We start from the raw sequence: 16,282 nt of genomic DNA, 5'->3' as shown, positions 1-16,282 counted from the left end.
TCTCTCTCTTTCTTTTTGACCTGTGTTCTTTCTTTTCTTTGTGGCAACCATGAGAATTATAAGTTAACATCCTAGAATCATAACAGTCTAACTTGACTGTTATTAACTCTCTAATTTGAGTTTATACCAGCTTAACTTTAATAACTTACAAAAGCACTGCTTCTACATTGCTTTGTCCCCACTCCCTTTCAGTCATGGACATCCCAAATTATATCTTTATCATTATTGTTCAAAAACATAGACTAATACTTTTAATACAAGAGTCTATTAAATCAGAGAAAATATAAAAGATGAAATTGCAAACCAAACTACAGTGCTAGCTTTGGTAATTGCTCCTGCAATTATCTTTACCAGATATTTTTATTTCTTCATACAGCTTTAAGTCACTTTCCAGTGTCTTTTTATTTCAATATGTAATGAAATGTCTTTTATCTCCCGAAGGGCAGGTAGTGTGGAAATGCCCTCGCCCAGTTTTACCAATGAATATCTCAATTTTTTTCTCATTTTTTGAAGGAGAATTATGAGATTCCTAGCTGACACTTTTTGTTTCGTTTTTCTCTAGACACTTTGAATATGTCAGCTGGGTGGATGTTTAACCTTTCTGAGCAGATTATTCTGTATACCTAAAATCGGGTTAATAGTATTTATCTTGTGAGCATTTTGGTGAAGGGTAGGTGAGAGAATACAGCAAAATGTCTAGATCAGTGTTGGGCACCACATAGGCAAGTGGCAAATCACATTAAATATGATTTGTATTCTCAAATAAGGCAATGGAATCCCAGGGCCCTGCTGTGTAGGCCCAGGTCACATGGCCAGTGTGCAGAAAGGGGAGGCTTGGGGTCTTTGGCCTACCCCTGCTGCACCCTGTCCTGTGACTCAGAGTCTGCTGTATCATCTAACAGGCATTCTTGACTTGGCAGGATCTGGCCGTAGTGAACAATGCTACTCTCCCTGGTCACCTGTCTCCTCTGGCTGTCCATCAGTGGCCTCTGGACCATACAAGCTAAGGACTCTGATGCTGTCCCAATGTTCGTGAACATGGGCCTGCCTCCAACCAATGTTGACTTTGCCTTCAGCTTGTATCAGCACCTTGCAGCCACAGACACTGATAAAAACATCTTAATCTCCCCTCTGGGTATCTCCATGGCCTTGGCTATGCTGTCCCTAGGAGCTAGTGGCCACACACGAACCCTACTTCTCCAGAGCCTGGGCTTCAACCTCACAGAGACACCTGAGGCCGAGATCCACCATAGCTTCCAGGAAATCCACACCCTCCTCAAGGAGTCAGACAGCAGCTTGCAAATGGTCATGGGCAGCATGATGATTATCAACCATAGCCAGGGACCGAAAGATTCCTTTGTGAAAAGCATGGCACGTTACTATGGGCCAAATGCTATACCTGGATATTCCCTGAACATAGTTGTAGGAAGAAAATATGTCAATCAGCATTTCGAGCATAAGAAGCAGTGGAAATCTGAAATCGTGCCCGCAATCCTGGATGGCCCGGCTATGTTCAGCCTGCTCAACTACATCATCTTCAAAGGTACCCCACCCACATCCCGATCTTCCCAAACCCTCACTGTTGCTGAGAACAGCATCAGCCCTCAAAATCCAGGGCCTGCTTTGGGGCAAGGCATTTGATTTCACAAAGGATGCTCACATCTGGGGCTCTCGACCTTCACTGCAGTGGGTCTGGGAAGGTGGAATTCTATCATTTTATGAAATTCAGAATGATGCAAGAATGGAGTGACTAATCCGAGTTCTAAAAGGCTGGTTCCTGACCCATCCCTGTAACCGTGCGCAGACTGGCTGCCGCAACTCTGGCTGCCTCGCAGTCTACAAATATTAACTGAGCCCTGGCCATGAGGCAGGCTCTGGGCCAGGGGCTGAAAATCCAGGTTTTAACCAGATTCTGCCCTCCCTCAGGATCTGCCTGATGCCCTTGAACCTCCCTTCCCTGCACACAGGACCCCAGAGCTCAGAGCTGGAGGCCCCCAGGCCCTGCCTAACCCAAACTTCAGTCCCCACCAGTTCTACACAGGGTCTTTAAAGTGCTACTCATCAAAACCTCCAGGGAAACTTGTTAAATTACAGAGATCCCTTAGCCCATGCAGAACTATCAAAACCAAACCTCTGAGGGAGGCCCTAGAACTTGTAGTATTAGCACTGTCCCTCCACCACACTCAGATAATTTTTATGATCAGGTAATCTGGTGACACATTATTCCTGAGAATTAAATTGAAACCCCTTTCCCTGAGCAGAGGTTCATCTCAATTGGGCGTGACACTCCTGTTTCCTCACAGGAACATTAAGCAAGATCGTGAAATATTTGGAGTTGTCACAATTTCGGGGTGGGATGGAGTGTGCTACCCACCTGTATCTCCTGAGTAGAGGTCAGGGAGGGTGCTAAACACCCTACTCCAATGTGCAGGACAGTGTCCCCTACTGGTGATATTGACCCTCAACGCCCACAGTACCAACCTTGGCCTGAATTCCCTGCCTCTATTCCTCTCCTGCCTCATGGCCCAGCATTTTCTCTCTTCTTTACTCCTACTACCACATTGAACACAGACACATACACACACACACACACACACACACACACACACACACACACAGTGCATTCACACCCAATTCCTTTCCCAGGCTTGAGCATGCCCCATTTGGGGGAGAAGTGCCTTCACCTCCTGACCCTGCTATGTAACACATGGCTGCAGACGTATTGGATTAAAGAAGCACAGGTATTTCTGGACCTTCTCCAGCTCCTAGAATCAATCTGCTATGCTTGGCCAAGGGGCCTTTCTGTCTTCAAATCCAATGGTCATGTCTTTCTCTGCTTTGCCTCCTCCATCACATCTCCTCTGACCCTGACTCTCCTGCCTTCCTCTTCTACTCTAAGGACCACAATGGTTGCACAGGGGACAACTGGATAAGCCAGGTAATCTCCCAGCCCAAGGCCAGATGACTAGCAACAGTAATTCTATCTGCAACTCTTTCCCCTTGACACATAACATAGCATATTCCTAAATTCTGGGAAGTAGGTTGTTAGCATTTCTTTGGGGAGCCATTATTCTGCCTGCTGCAAACCCTAAGCCTTCCAGGGGCCCTTCCTCAACTGACCTGGCTGCTTAAACCTTCATTGCAAAGCTTCCCTTGATTCCCCCAGAAGCGGTCACTAAATATTTCAGACACATTCCACTTCCCAGGACACCTGACTTTCCTTGGAAGGTGGTTTGAGGACCCTCAAATTATCTCACTAGAGGTGAGACTGATGAACATGACCCTTAACCAGTGTGCGTAGTCAGGGAGCTTAGAGGGCCATTCAGCATGGACCAGGCACAGCTCCTTGGCCTCTGGGCTGTGGTCAGAGCTTGTTCTCCTACATCCTTCAGCCTCTTCCCAACTGTCTCCACCAAAACCCAACAACTGTGGTCATGCAGTCCCCAGATTGGCCAGTGGTGGTGTGGAGAAAGGTCAACCTAGAGTCATGTTGGGAAATAGTGTCCCACCAGGGCTTCAGAGCTGGAGGTCAGGGGCAGCCAGGACACCTGAGACCTACTGGACTCGGGCTCTCCAGGCCTTTCCCAAACTGGGGAGTTCCTAAACTAAAGCAGAGGAGGTCCTGGTGAGATGGAACCCACGTCTTTAAACATCCTACAAGAGGATTCGGGTGGGGGAGGGTTGGGAAGAAGCTCAGGAAGACAAAGAGGCTTTGCTAGTGGCATTGCACTCAGGTTTTGGCTCAGTCTAAGGGGCGATTTTCTTCCCATCAGAGCTAAGTAGTGCTGCAAAGTCCCACGTGGGAGGGTAGGAGTCCCCATGCCAAGGGAGACAAACAGGTCAGGTGATGATGTCCTGGAAAGTGGTGAAGCAGCCCAAGGCCTGCCTGGTGTGGTGGGAGTCGGTGACCCTGAAGAAACTGTCACAGCCTGGCTGTGCATTCTGGAAATGTGGTCTGGAAAGAGGGGCCAGGTAGCAGGGGTCAGGAGCCTGCAGCGGGACAACAGGTTGTCAGGATAGAGATGGAATGGATGATTCATTTCCCCAACACACACACACACACACACACACACACACACACACACACACCACACACACACACACACACACAAGACACACACACACACACACACACACACACACACACACACACACAACACTGAGTTCAAGGCTTGAAATCTGGTACCACTTCAGAATTTCCAGAGCCAGGACCCACTCCAGACCCGTGGGTGCAAGGCAAAGTTTGCTTTAAGTGAGCCCCACGCAGTAGAGTATGCCTGTAATCCCAGTACTTGGAAGCCTGAGACAGGAGGATCACAGGTTCAACAACAGCCTCAGCAAGTATGAGACTCTCATCAACCTAGTGAGGCCTTATTTCCAAATAAGAAATAAAATCAGGCTGGGCGTGCAATGCTAAGGTAGAATGCCTCTGGGTTCAAGCTCCAGTACCACACAAACAAACAAACAAACAAACAAACAAACAAACAAAAACCAGCTAAACCTCTATCATCCCACATCTCACTGTAAAAGTCCATGCTCATGCAGGGACACCTCAGGTGTGCAGCCAGCTGCTGTGTAGATTATTTCAGACACACCTGGAGTGCCACTGTTGCCCATGAGCCTGTCCAAGCTGCGATTTCTTGCCACCCTCCAGATCTGACTTCTGTGCTCTCTCCTGCCTCCTCCAGGCACGTGGGCACACCACTTTAACCCAGCCAAAACTGTGAAGAAGGACTTCCATGTGGATGAGACGACCACGGTGGAGGTACCCATGATGTTCCACTCGGGCATCATCAGTTACTTCCAGGATCCGGTGCTCTCCTGCCAGGTGGTCCAGCTGGACATCATACATAATCGGACAACCTTCTTCATCCTTCCAGACAGGGGGAAGATGGACAGAGTTACTGCTGCGCTGAGCCAGGACACGATTCAGAGATGGGCCATTTCCCTGAACAGTAGGTAAGCCCTCCTACCAGTGCCTTGTGCTCTACGGTATATGTGTTCCCCAAAGGCAGGGCAGGGGGAAGAAGATGAATCCCTCTCCTGGACTCAGGGCTCACTATTGTCCATTCTGCTATGAGGCTCTCAGACTTTGAGATTAAATTTACTTATCCATCTATCAATCAGCACTGAGGGACACGAGGCTATCCACAAAGTGAGGGCCTCTTTTCCTGTGAGTTTCATGATGACTCTCTATTGTATCATAGTTTAGCATCAATTCCTTAAAGCGACTTCACCAACCAACCACCTCCTACTTCTCCAGTTTGTTATCTTGCTACCTGTAAACCAAGCCTTACTATGGATTCCTAGGAGACTCCATAAAATACACTGCAGAAGACCTCTGCTCCCAGCATGGCATGAAGGCAAATCTCTGTGTCTGTCATCATTAGTGTTTAGCCACTCAGGGGATTTTATTGTCCTTATGTCAGTCAATCAAGCAATCAATCAATCAATCTCAATAATAAGTATGAAAGTGAAGACAGAAATAAGTCATAAACGAGTAAGTAGAAGAGAACAAGGGGGTAATCCTGATGGGCCAGTGCTCTAAAAGAGAACTAGCCCATGGACACCCTCTGTCTCCAGCTTCTGCTCCAGATAAGGACTTAGGGTAGCATTGACACTCAGGATAGGTCAGCTGGAGATGGGAGTTAGTGTTCAGTGAACAAATAAATGAATGAACAATTCAAATTATTTCACCATCCCTCCAGCACCTCTGCTCTGAAGGGCAAATAAAATTATTGTCTGCGCATGACCATCTCTGCTCCTCACCTCCAAGGAGGGAGGAGATGTTCCTGAGAACGTGGTTCTTACTCTTAGGCAAATGCAGGTTCTGTTCTGATTCTGTACGGGGAAATCAGAAAGTATGGACTGATGTGGAATGTGGTGGAGGCTGGGATGATGCAGATTCAAAGGCCGGGGGCAGGGGTGGGGCTGGCAGGCGTCCTGGGTAGCTCTTCAGGCCTGGTGAGCAGGGAGCTTTCATGTTCTCACTCACTCAAAACTGTTCATAAATGGAAGCCCCTCTCTGTACTATAAAGTAGGCCAGGCACAGGAACAGAATGGCAAAGAGGAAATTATAGAGACCTCAGAGGACACGTCTACTGTAGAGCAGACAACAGCTTCTGGTGTAAAGACATAAGTTCTGTCCAAGAGAGAAACAGAGAGAGATGAGAAACGCTGCTGGGTGGAGGGTGTTTTATCAGTCTTTTAGCCTCTGGGACCAAAATCCCTAACAAGAACAACTTCGAGGAGGAAAGGTTTATTTAGTTCATGGTGTCAGAGGTTCGGTCCATGGTCAGCCAGCTCCAAGGCAGAAGCATCATGGCAGCAGACACAGTGTGGCAGAAGAGAGCTGCTCAGGGCAGCCAGGAAGCAGAGAAAGAAAGGAAGGGACCAGGGACAGGCCCTGTCCCCAAGGCCACACCTCCAGGGAACTGCCTCCTCCAGCCACACCCCCGGCCTGTGGTTACCACCCAGTGCATCATCAAATGATCTGCCCTCAGTAGGTTCCACTGGGGAGGTTTGAGCCCTGGTGCTATTATTTCACCACTGAATTTTGCTTGTTGCCAACATCTGAGCTTCCCGGGCACATTCTCTATCTAAACGCTAACCAAAGGCAAGAAGGCCAGCTCTGCCCCGGGGCAGGCTGACTGCCCAGCAGGTCCCTGTCCCTGTGCTCTATTATGTGAAGGGCCTGAGGCCCTGCAAGTCAGGGGCCTGCCCAGGGCGTCGGCAAAGCAGGGCGGCAAGAAAAGATGGCAGATTAGGTGTGGATGAGCTTTGTGATCCAACACCCTTAAAAGAGGTTAAAACGGGTTGGGGAGAGGCTGAGCAGTGTGTACAGAGTTATAGTTAGAGAGGAGCAAAGCGCTCAGGGGAGCACTGCACAGTAGGGTGAGTGTAGGTAACAATAATGCCCATATATTTAAAAAGCTAGAAGGATTTTCAGTGTTTTTCACCAAACAGCAATGATAATTTGGAAGACATAGAAATTTACCCTGATTTAGATTTTATTTTTTATTCATTTTTGTGATACTGGGGATGGAATCCAGAAGCATTCTACCTCCAAGCTACATGCTTTGCCTTATTTTTATTCCTTATTTTTGAAACAGGGTCTCATTGAGTTGCAAAATGCCTCACTTACTAGTAGCTGTGGCTGTTGCAAACCTAGATCCTCCTTTCTCAGCCTCCTAAATGCTGGGATTACTAGCGGTCCCCACCAAGTCTGGCTCCTACCCTGATTTATTTTTTTTTCATATTTTTTTTAAATTTTTTTTGGTGCACTGTATTTATACATCATAGTGGGATACAAAAAATGTTTTGTAGACATACATGCACACATCGCCCAGTCAGCTCCCACCCGATCCCCACCCCATTCCCTCCCCATCCCTCTTTCCCATGCTTGGCTTAGTGGTTGACATCTAGTATTATAGCAATTTATCCAAAATTAAAAATGATAGTCTCACATAACAGTTTCATTTGTCTGATACCAAGCTTTTGATAACTTAAAAATTACATTTTAATATTTATATTTGCTTTCTTTCTTAGCAGAGAATATTTTTTGGTGAAACTATCATATATTTATATATTTATTTTTCAGAAAAAAATCTATCCTAATATGGAATATGGACTCTAGATACCCAAAATGATCTCAAAAAAGAACAAAGCTAGAAGATATATATTTTCTAATTTAAACTATATAAAGCTATAATAATTGAAACAGTGTAGTACTGTTCTAAAGGCAGATATATAAACCATTGGAGTTAAATAAAAGCCTAGAGATACATTCTTCCATATATTGTCAAGTTATTTTTGACAAGGTTTCCAGGAACATTTGGTGGAGGAAATAATAATCTTTTAACTAAATATTGTTGAAAAATAATAATTACATGAAAAAGAATAAAATTGGACCCTTACTTAATCCCATATACAAATATTAACTCAAAATAGATAAAAGACCTAAATATAAATCTTAAGACTATAAACTTTTAGAAGAAAATCTTGGTCATAAAACCTCACAACATTGAAATTGGCAGTGATTTCTTGGATATGATTTCAATGGCACAGGCAACAAAAAGGTATACAAACTCCCTAAAAAATAAAATATTGTATATCCAAAGACAATGTAAACAGAGTTAAAAGTTACTGATAGAATGGGATAAAATGGAGACTTCCGGGAAGATGGCGACCGAGAAAAGCGGGGCTTAAGAGCCCCGCTAACAACAAATCTCCATTACCACAAAATCAGCGCCTTTCATAGCCAGAAAACACCATCACCAGTGAAACAAAAAAATCACCAGGCTCCAGAGAGAAAGCGGACTGAGAACAGAGCCACAGACGCGGCAGCAGCGCTTTACTGCCGGCGGCAGCGGGGAGTTCACGGGACGGGACGGCTACAGCAAGCCGAGGGGAGCCACTGCGGAACAGCTAGGCGGGATTTCTCCGTGCAGAGGGCATCTAAAGCTCCCAGTGGCCGAGCTCAGCACACGCTGCAGGGATTCAGAGAGAAAAACGCCAGCCCCGCAGCCGAGGGCGTAGCAGCGGCGCCATATTGCTACCGGCGGCAGCAGCAGCGAATTCAGCGAGGCCAATACAGCTACATCTGCGTACTCAAGAATGGTGAGTCAAACTGCGGGCCACAGAGGAGAAATCCCAGTACTGTACTCCCTGGGACTTGACCCAGTGGGGGAGGGCGGTGGCAGAGATATCACACCATAGGAGAACGTGCAACCTGGCACCCCCCACAGTCTAAAGCAGCCTCTATCGACTCTCTGGGTTGGAGACTCTGTGATAAAACCCAGTAAAGGAGTAGTGGGGTCTGAGATACTACTGACTCGAGATCCAGAACACCTTAAGTGAAGTCATAGTGACCCAAGGGAAGAACCCAGAGAAGGCACAAACATACGAAATCATGGGAAAGAGGAATAATACTGGAGCAATTAATGCCCACAACCCCACAACATCAGAACCCGATAAAACAGAAAATCAGAGATTTCTAGAAGATCAAATCAGGAAAATAACTGTAGAAATAATAGAGGTGCTTCGAAAAGAACTCAGAGAGAGCCAAAAAGAGATAAAGGATGCAATTAATGAAGTAAAGTCCTCAATTCAAAGCACAAACAACCGATTAGACCACATGGAGAACAGAATCTCGCTCTTAGAAGATGAGCAATCCAAAAATGAACTCATAGTTTCTAATCTAGAAAAAAATATCCGACAGCAGGAATCTGACATTGAAGAAATATGGGCCAATTTTAAGAGAGCTAACCTAAGAATAATTGGAATAGAGGAGGGAAAAGAAAGTGAAACCAAAGGGATCAACAATCTCTTCAAGGAAGTAATAGCAGAAAATTTTCCAGACATAGAGCAAGAGGTCGATACACAGGTCCAGGAAACTTATAGAACTCCCTTTAGACAGGATCGGAGAAGAGGATCCCCACGCCACATAATTGTCAAAATGACCAATGTGAAAGCCAAGCAGAGAATATTAAAGGCAACAAAAGTAAAGGGCCAAGTGACATTCAGAGGCAAACCAATTAGAATCACTCCAGACTTCCCAAACCAAGTTATGAGAGCCAGAAGGGCTTGGAGTAACATATTCCCAATTCTGAAAGAAAACAACTTCCAGCCAAAAATTTCCTACCCAGCAAAACTTTCTATCAAATTAGATGGAGAAATAAGAAGCTTCCATGACAAACAGAAACTGAAGGAATTTATGTCTTCAAAACCAGCACTAGAGAAAACACTCAAAGAGATTAACTACAAAGAAGAAATAGGTAACACACTCCAGAACTAGAGAAACAAGATTTTCCATCTAACAGACAACTAAAATTGGTTATCTGTGGAGATTCATTATTTATGTTAGTCTTTTACCTATCTCAAAAGGGTATTGTTTGCCTTTATTGTTGTTAATTTTTAGGATTTCTAGTTGGAATATTAATATACCTTCAGATATAGCAATTGGAAATATTTTATCCCATTCTATTAGTAACTGTTAACTCTGTTTACATTGTCTTTGGATATACAATATTTTTTTTTATTTTTTAGGGAGTTTGTATACTCCTCTGTTGCCTGTGCCATTGAAATCATATCCAAGAAATCACTGCCAATTTCAATGTTGTGAGGTTTAATGACCCAGATTTTCTCCTAAAAGTTTATAGTCTTAAGATTTATATTTAGGTCTATTATCTATTTTGAGTTAATATTTGTATATGGGATTAGGTAAGGGTCCAATTTTATTCTTTTCCATGTAATTATTATTTTTAACAATATTTAGTTAAAAGATTAATATTTCCACCACCAAATGTTTGTGGAAACCTTGTCAAAAATAACTTGACAATATAGGGAAGAATTTAGGTCTAGGCTTTTATTTAACTCCAATGGTTTATATATCTGCCTTTAGAATAGTACTACACTGTTTCAATTATTGTAGCTTTATATGGTTTGAGGTCGGAAAATATATATCTTCTAGCTTTGTTCTTTTTCAAGATCGTTTTGGGTACCTAGACTCCATATTCCATATTAGGATAGATTTTTTTCTGAAAAATAAATATATAAATATATGATAGTTTCACCTAAAAAATAGAAAAAAATATTCTCTGGTAAGAAAGAAAGCAAAAAGAAATATTGAAATATTATCTTTAAGTCATCAAAAGCTTGGTATCAGACAAATGAAACTGTTATGTGAGATTATCATTTTTAATTTAAGATAAATTGCCATAATACTAGATGTCAACTACTAAGCCAAGCATGGGAGGGAGGGATAGGGAGAGAATGGGGTGGGGATTGGGTGGGGGCTGACTGGGAAAAGTGTGCATGTATGTCTACAAAAGTATGTATCCTACTATGATGTATGAATACAGTGCACCAATAAAAAAAGGAAAAAAAATAAAATAAAAAAAATAAAATAAAATAAAATTATATACATGTAAAAAAAAAAAAGAATGGGATAAAATATTTCCAAATGCTATATCTGAAGGTATATTAATATTCCAACTAGAAATCCTAAAAATAGCAACAATAAAAGCAAACAATACAATTTAGAGATAGGTAAAAGACTAACATAAATATTGAATCTCCACAGATAACTAATCTTATTTGTCTGTTGGATGGAAAATCTTGTTTCTCTGGTTCTGGTGTGTGTTACCTATTTTTTCTTTGTAGTTAATCTCTTTGAGTATTTTCTCTAGTGCTGGTTTTGAAGACATAAATTCCTTCAGTTTCTGTTTGTCATGGAAGCTTCTTATTTCTCCATCTAATTTGATAGAAAGTTTTGCTGGGTAGGAAATTTTTGGCTGGAAGTTGTTTTCTTACAGAGTTTGGAATATGTTACTCCAAGCCCTTCTGGCTCTCATGACTTGGTTTGGGAAGTCTGGAGTGATTCTAATTGGTTTGCCTCTGAATGTCACTTGGCCCTTTGTTTTTGTTGCCTTTAAGATTCTCTGCTTGGCTTCCACATTGGTCATTTTGACAATTATGTGGCATGGGGATCCTCTTCTCCGATCCTGTCTAAAGGGAGTTCTATAAGTTTTTGGACCTGTGTATCGACCTCTTGCTCTATGTTTGGAAAATTTTCTGCTATTACTTCCTTGAAGATATTGTTGATCCCTTTGGTTTTACCTTCTTTTCTCTCCTCTATTCCAATTATTCTTATGTTAGCTGTCTTAAAATGGGCCCATATTTCTTCAATGTCAGATTCCTGCTGTCGGATTTTTTTTTCTAAATTAGAAACTATGCGTTCATTTTTGGATTGCTCATCTTCTAAGAGCAAGATTCTATTCTCTATGTGGTCTAATCGGTTGTTTGTACTTTGAATTGAGGACTTTACTTCATTAATTGCATCCTTTATCTCTCTTTGGCTCTCTCTGAATTCTTTTCAAATCACCTCTATTATTTCTACAGTTATTTTCCTGATTTGATCTTCTAGAAATCTCTGAATTTCTGTTTTATCAGGTTCTGATGTTGTGGAAATTGTGGGCATTCATTGCTCCATTGTTATTCCTCTTTCCCATGATTTCGGGAGTTTGTGCCTTCTCTGGGTTCTTCCCTTGGGTCACTACGACTTCACTTAAGGTGCTCTGGATCTCAAGTCTGTGGTATCTCAGTCATCACTCACTACTCCTTTACTGGGTTGTATCGCAAAGTCTCAGATCCAGGGAGTCAATAGAGGCTGCTTTAGACTATGGGGGGTGCCAGGTTGCACGTTCTCCTATGGTGTGAAATCTCTGCCACTGCCACTTCCCCACTGGGTCAAGTCCCTGGGAGTCAGTACTGGGATTTCTCCTCTGGGGCCCGCAGTTTGACTCACTGTTGTTGAATACGCAGATGGAGCTGTAATGGACTCGGTGAATTCGCTGCTGCTGCCGCTGCCGCTGGTGGCAATATGGCGCCGCTGCTATGCCCTCGGCCGTGAGGCTGGCGTATTTCTTCTCTGTTTTTGAATTCCACTCTGAGTCCCTGCAGCATGTGCTGAGCCCAGCCACTGGGAGCTTTAGATGCTTCCTGCGCCGAAAAATCTGCCAAATCCCGCAGGGTCTTCCGAAGCGGCTCACCTCGGCTCGCTGTCCGCTGCTCCTCTCTGGAGCCTGGTGGGCTGTTGCGTGCTTTGGTCTGTAGCCGTAGCCGTCCGGTGAGCTCGCCGCTGCCGCCGGCAGTAAGGCACTGCTGCCGCGTCCTCGGCCGTGAGGCTGGCATATCTCCTCTGTGGCTCTGAGCTCTGTTATGAGACCCCCTCCTCTCTGGGGCTGGTGATTTTTTTTTGTTTGTTTCTCTGGTGATGGTGTTTTCTGGCTATGAAAGGCGCTGATTTTGTGGTAATAGAGATTGGTTGTTAGCGGGGCTCTTAAGCCCCACTTTTCTCGGTCGCCATCTTCCCGAAAGTCTCCTACCCTGATTTAAACACTGCACAAACTGGATATGGTGTTCTGGATATGCTAGTACTTCGGAGGCTGAGATGGGAGGATCACACATGTTCAAATCCACCCTCAGCTACTTATGCTCTCAGCAACTTAGTGAGACCCTGTTTCCAAATAAAGTATAAAATAGGTATGGAGTGTAGCCCAGAGGTAGAAAAGCCCAGAGGTTCCACCCACAGTACCACACAAAAAAAATAAAGGCATAAAAAATAGGGCTGGGTTGTAGTTCGAAGGTGGAATGTCCCTAGGTTTCATCCACAGGGATCTCTTGAGGGGCCACTGTCTTCAATGCTCAGTGGTCCATAAGTCAAATCACTGCAAAGGAATCGCTCAGAAGAGAATGTGCAATTCAGAGGCTGTCAATGTTATACAGGAGGAAAGAGGCCGGTCATGCCTGTCCCTGTCCTGGTCTCTTCCCAGGGAGCAGGTTATGCAGGGAGCTGGAAATGGAGGGGTCACATTTGGAAATGGGAGGGTATCGGGTGGGAATGCGCGACTCCCCTCACAGCCATGCCCAGCCCTGAGTCACAAGCCTAGAGGGGGCAGAACTAGGATAGAACCACACAGCATCAGTGGTATGGCTGGGCCAGGGCTGCTCCCAGCTGGTGCTCCTTCTCTCCTCTTCTCTGAGCAGGGTTCTCCGGGGGCGAAAGGGATCTATTGAGGGGACACTGTCTTCAGTACTCAGTGGTCCATGAGTAGAATCAGTGCAAAGGAATCACTTAGAAGAAGAGAATGTGCAATTCAGAGGCCGCCCCTGTAATGGAGGAGGAAAGAGGCCGGTCATGCCTCTGTCCTTGTCCCTTCTCTTTCCAGGGAGCAGTTCAGGCAGGGAGCTGGAACTGGAGGGGTCACAGGAGGAAATGGGAGGGTGTCAGGAGGGGATGCGCAACTCTCCTCACATGCCCAGTCCTGGGCTAGCTAACCTCATCTGCTTACCCCCGAACAGCCAGATGGACGTGTACATACCAAAGATCTCCCTCTCTGGCTCCTACAACCTCGAGGCTGTGCTCACAGCCATGGGCTTGAAGGAATTGTTCACCAACCAAGAAAGCCTGTCAAGCCTCACCCGGGATAGGAAAGTGAAATTATCAATGGTAAGTGCCTTGGGAGCCCATCTCTATTTTTTCCTCTCCAAAATGTACAACAAACCCAGCAACACTAGGCAACAGTGAGCCCATTGGTGGATGAGCCTCCAGGGAGGCTTAGAAATCAAATGAGATGTCAAGTCACAGAGGAGGCTGGTGATGAGGGAGGGTCACAGCGCAGGCATCTACCATCCCACCAGACCATGCAGAACAGACACCAGACAATGAGGTTGTCATGTCAGCATGGTGAGCAGCCCCTGGAAGCAAGAAACAGGGAATGTGGTAAATGTCTAATTGGGATCGTGCTGAGTCTACTGCCCAATTATATGCTTTATCTTTCAGCTTGATGTTCATTTGTTTATTCGGAAAAAAATTTATCGAGCACCTGCTGTATGTATCAAACTGTGCTCTTCTCTGGGCCTTATGCCATGACTCAGAGGTGATCCTGCCCTCAAAACACAAGGGCTTTTGTGGCCACAGTGGGACCTGCTCAGTTCAGTGCTTGCTGTGGGAATGGACCGAGTCAATAGAGCTGCTTCCCAATAAATGGGCATCACCCCAACCTGTCGAAGGAGGACTCTGTAGCTCAAGGAGGGTGAAGACCTTACCCATGATCACTGAGCTACTAAGTGCTATTCCAGCATCTGACCTTGGGTCTGTGTACTCAGAGCCTCCTATTCTCGAGACCCACTGCAGGGACCAAGTCCCAGCTCAGACTCTTCCTAACTGTGGCTGCCAATCTGAGACCCTGCTGCACAGTCCAGCTGAGAGAACTCCCTCCCTGCAGGGTGCTGTGAATGTACCAAATGCCATTTGTCATTTAACCAGCCAGGTTCTGAACACTCAAAGGCCCCAATAACAAATAGTCAAACCTTTTGCTCATTTCAGAATGTCTCCTTATTGTGATCACAACAAGAAACATATCAACAAATATGTACTCTTTAGCTTTTGCCTGGGCTTTCTCATGCAGGGTAGGCACAAGCACTTTGCATAAACTCAACCTGATATTTACCTTGCAAGGTGGGCAGAAAGCAAGGTCTCTTCTGCCATCCTGGAGTCTGGTATGCAGCCCCAGATAATATGGATGTTGAAGCCCTGTTCCCGGGCTCAGCCTGCCCTTCTTTAGGGAAAGGATCATGGGTATGGCCCAGGCTCTGGAAGTGGACAGACCTGGGCTCTAGTCCTGGGGCTGGTATTTACTTGGGGATTTAGCCAGTGAGGCTCTTGGAGCCTCAGTCCATCTTCCACAAAGTTGTGAGGAGTCCAGGAGCTGTGGTGTGGAAGTGCCTACACATGATAGGTTCTCATCTGTTCTGGGGCATCTTTACCAGGTGACCCACGAGGCCACGCTGGTACTTGATGAGAAGAGATTGAAGACATATGCGCCTGTGGTCCCCCTAGAGCAGGAGTCCAAGCAGAGGACCACAGTCTTCAACCGGCCCTACCAAATCTTGATCTTCGACGACTTCACTTGGAGCAGCCTGTTCCTGGCCAGGGTTGTGAACCCAGCCACATCCTAGAACACAAAGTCAACTGTGGAACCAGCAAGCATGAGACGTCCCCCAATCATCTCCAGGTTCTCCTCCAGCCACCCATTTATGCCCCTACATTGAAACATTTTGTGATAAAAATCAGTCATTTTGAGTCTCAGGACAAGTGTGTTTGAGAGGGGAGGCCCAGGGACACAGTTCTGAAGGAGTGCTTGCAGTCCCCACCCTGGTGTCGTAGTCTCTTTGGGCAGCCACAACGATGTAAGGCAGATGGGATGGTCTCAAAACCACAGGAGTTGTATTTCTTCCAATTCTGGGGTCTGGGATCAGGGCCCCACAATGGTCGGGTTCTGGTGAGGCCTATTTCCTGATTCATAGATCCAGTCCCACGTGGGGAAAGAGCAGAGACAGCTCTCTGGGGTCTCTTTCCTAAAGGCACTAATCCCATCCGTGATGGCCCCACCTTCATGGCATGATCAGCTCCCGGGTGCCTCTCCTTGTGACAGCATCATCTGGGGCCTTAGGTTTCAAAATGAATCTGGAAGGACATAGGCCTTCAGCCCCTAACACTTGAAACCACCACAGGAGATGTGAGGAGATCACTGTTCACAGCCACCCTCAGCTACTTAGTAAGGCCCTTTGCAACTCAGTAAGACCCTGTTTCAAAATAAAAAGTAAAAAAAATGGGTCAGACCTTTTCATTATATCATTATAGGATGCGAGAGAAACACTGCAGGAGGAAGAGGCTCCGCCTTTCTGGTCCAGCCTCTCCCCCAAAAAAAGATTAAAT

At 45.3% G+C, this 16,282-nt stretch overlaps 1 protein-coding gene across 1 annotated transcript; it reads left to right on the top strand.

Annotated features, from left to right (window-relative positions):
• Nucleotides 1–1,038: 1,038 nt before the first annotated feature.
• On the top strand, nt 1,039–15,522 carry LOC308271077 (corticosteroid-binding globulin-like; the record flags this gene model as incomplete). The annotated part of the gene is made up of 5 exons (XM_080707200.1): nt 1,039–1,543; nt 2,304–2,393; nt 4,689–4,955; nt 13,731–14,011; nt 15,334–15,522. 5 exons carry the CDS (start codon nt 1,039–1,041, stop codon nt 15,520–15,522), a joined length of 1,332 nt encoding a protein of 443 aa, XP_080563326.1.
• Nucleotides 15,523–16,282: the final 760 nt, after the last annotated feature.

This window comes from Muscardinus avellanarius (assembly GCF_963383645.1).
Source record: "Muscardinus avellanarius genome assembly, chromosome: 12".
Lineage (NCBI taxonomy): Eukaryota > Metazoa > Chordata > Mammalia > Rodentia > Gliridae > Muscardinus > Muscardinus avellanarius.
Note: the sequence above shows the minus strand (reverse complement) of the source record. Positions and strands in the feature narration are given on the sequence as shown.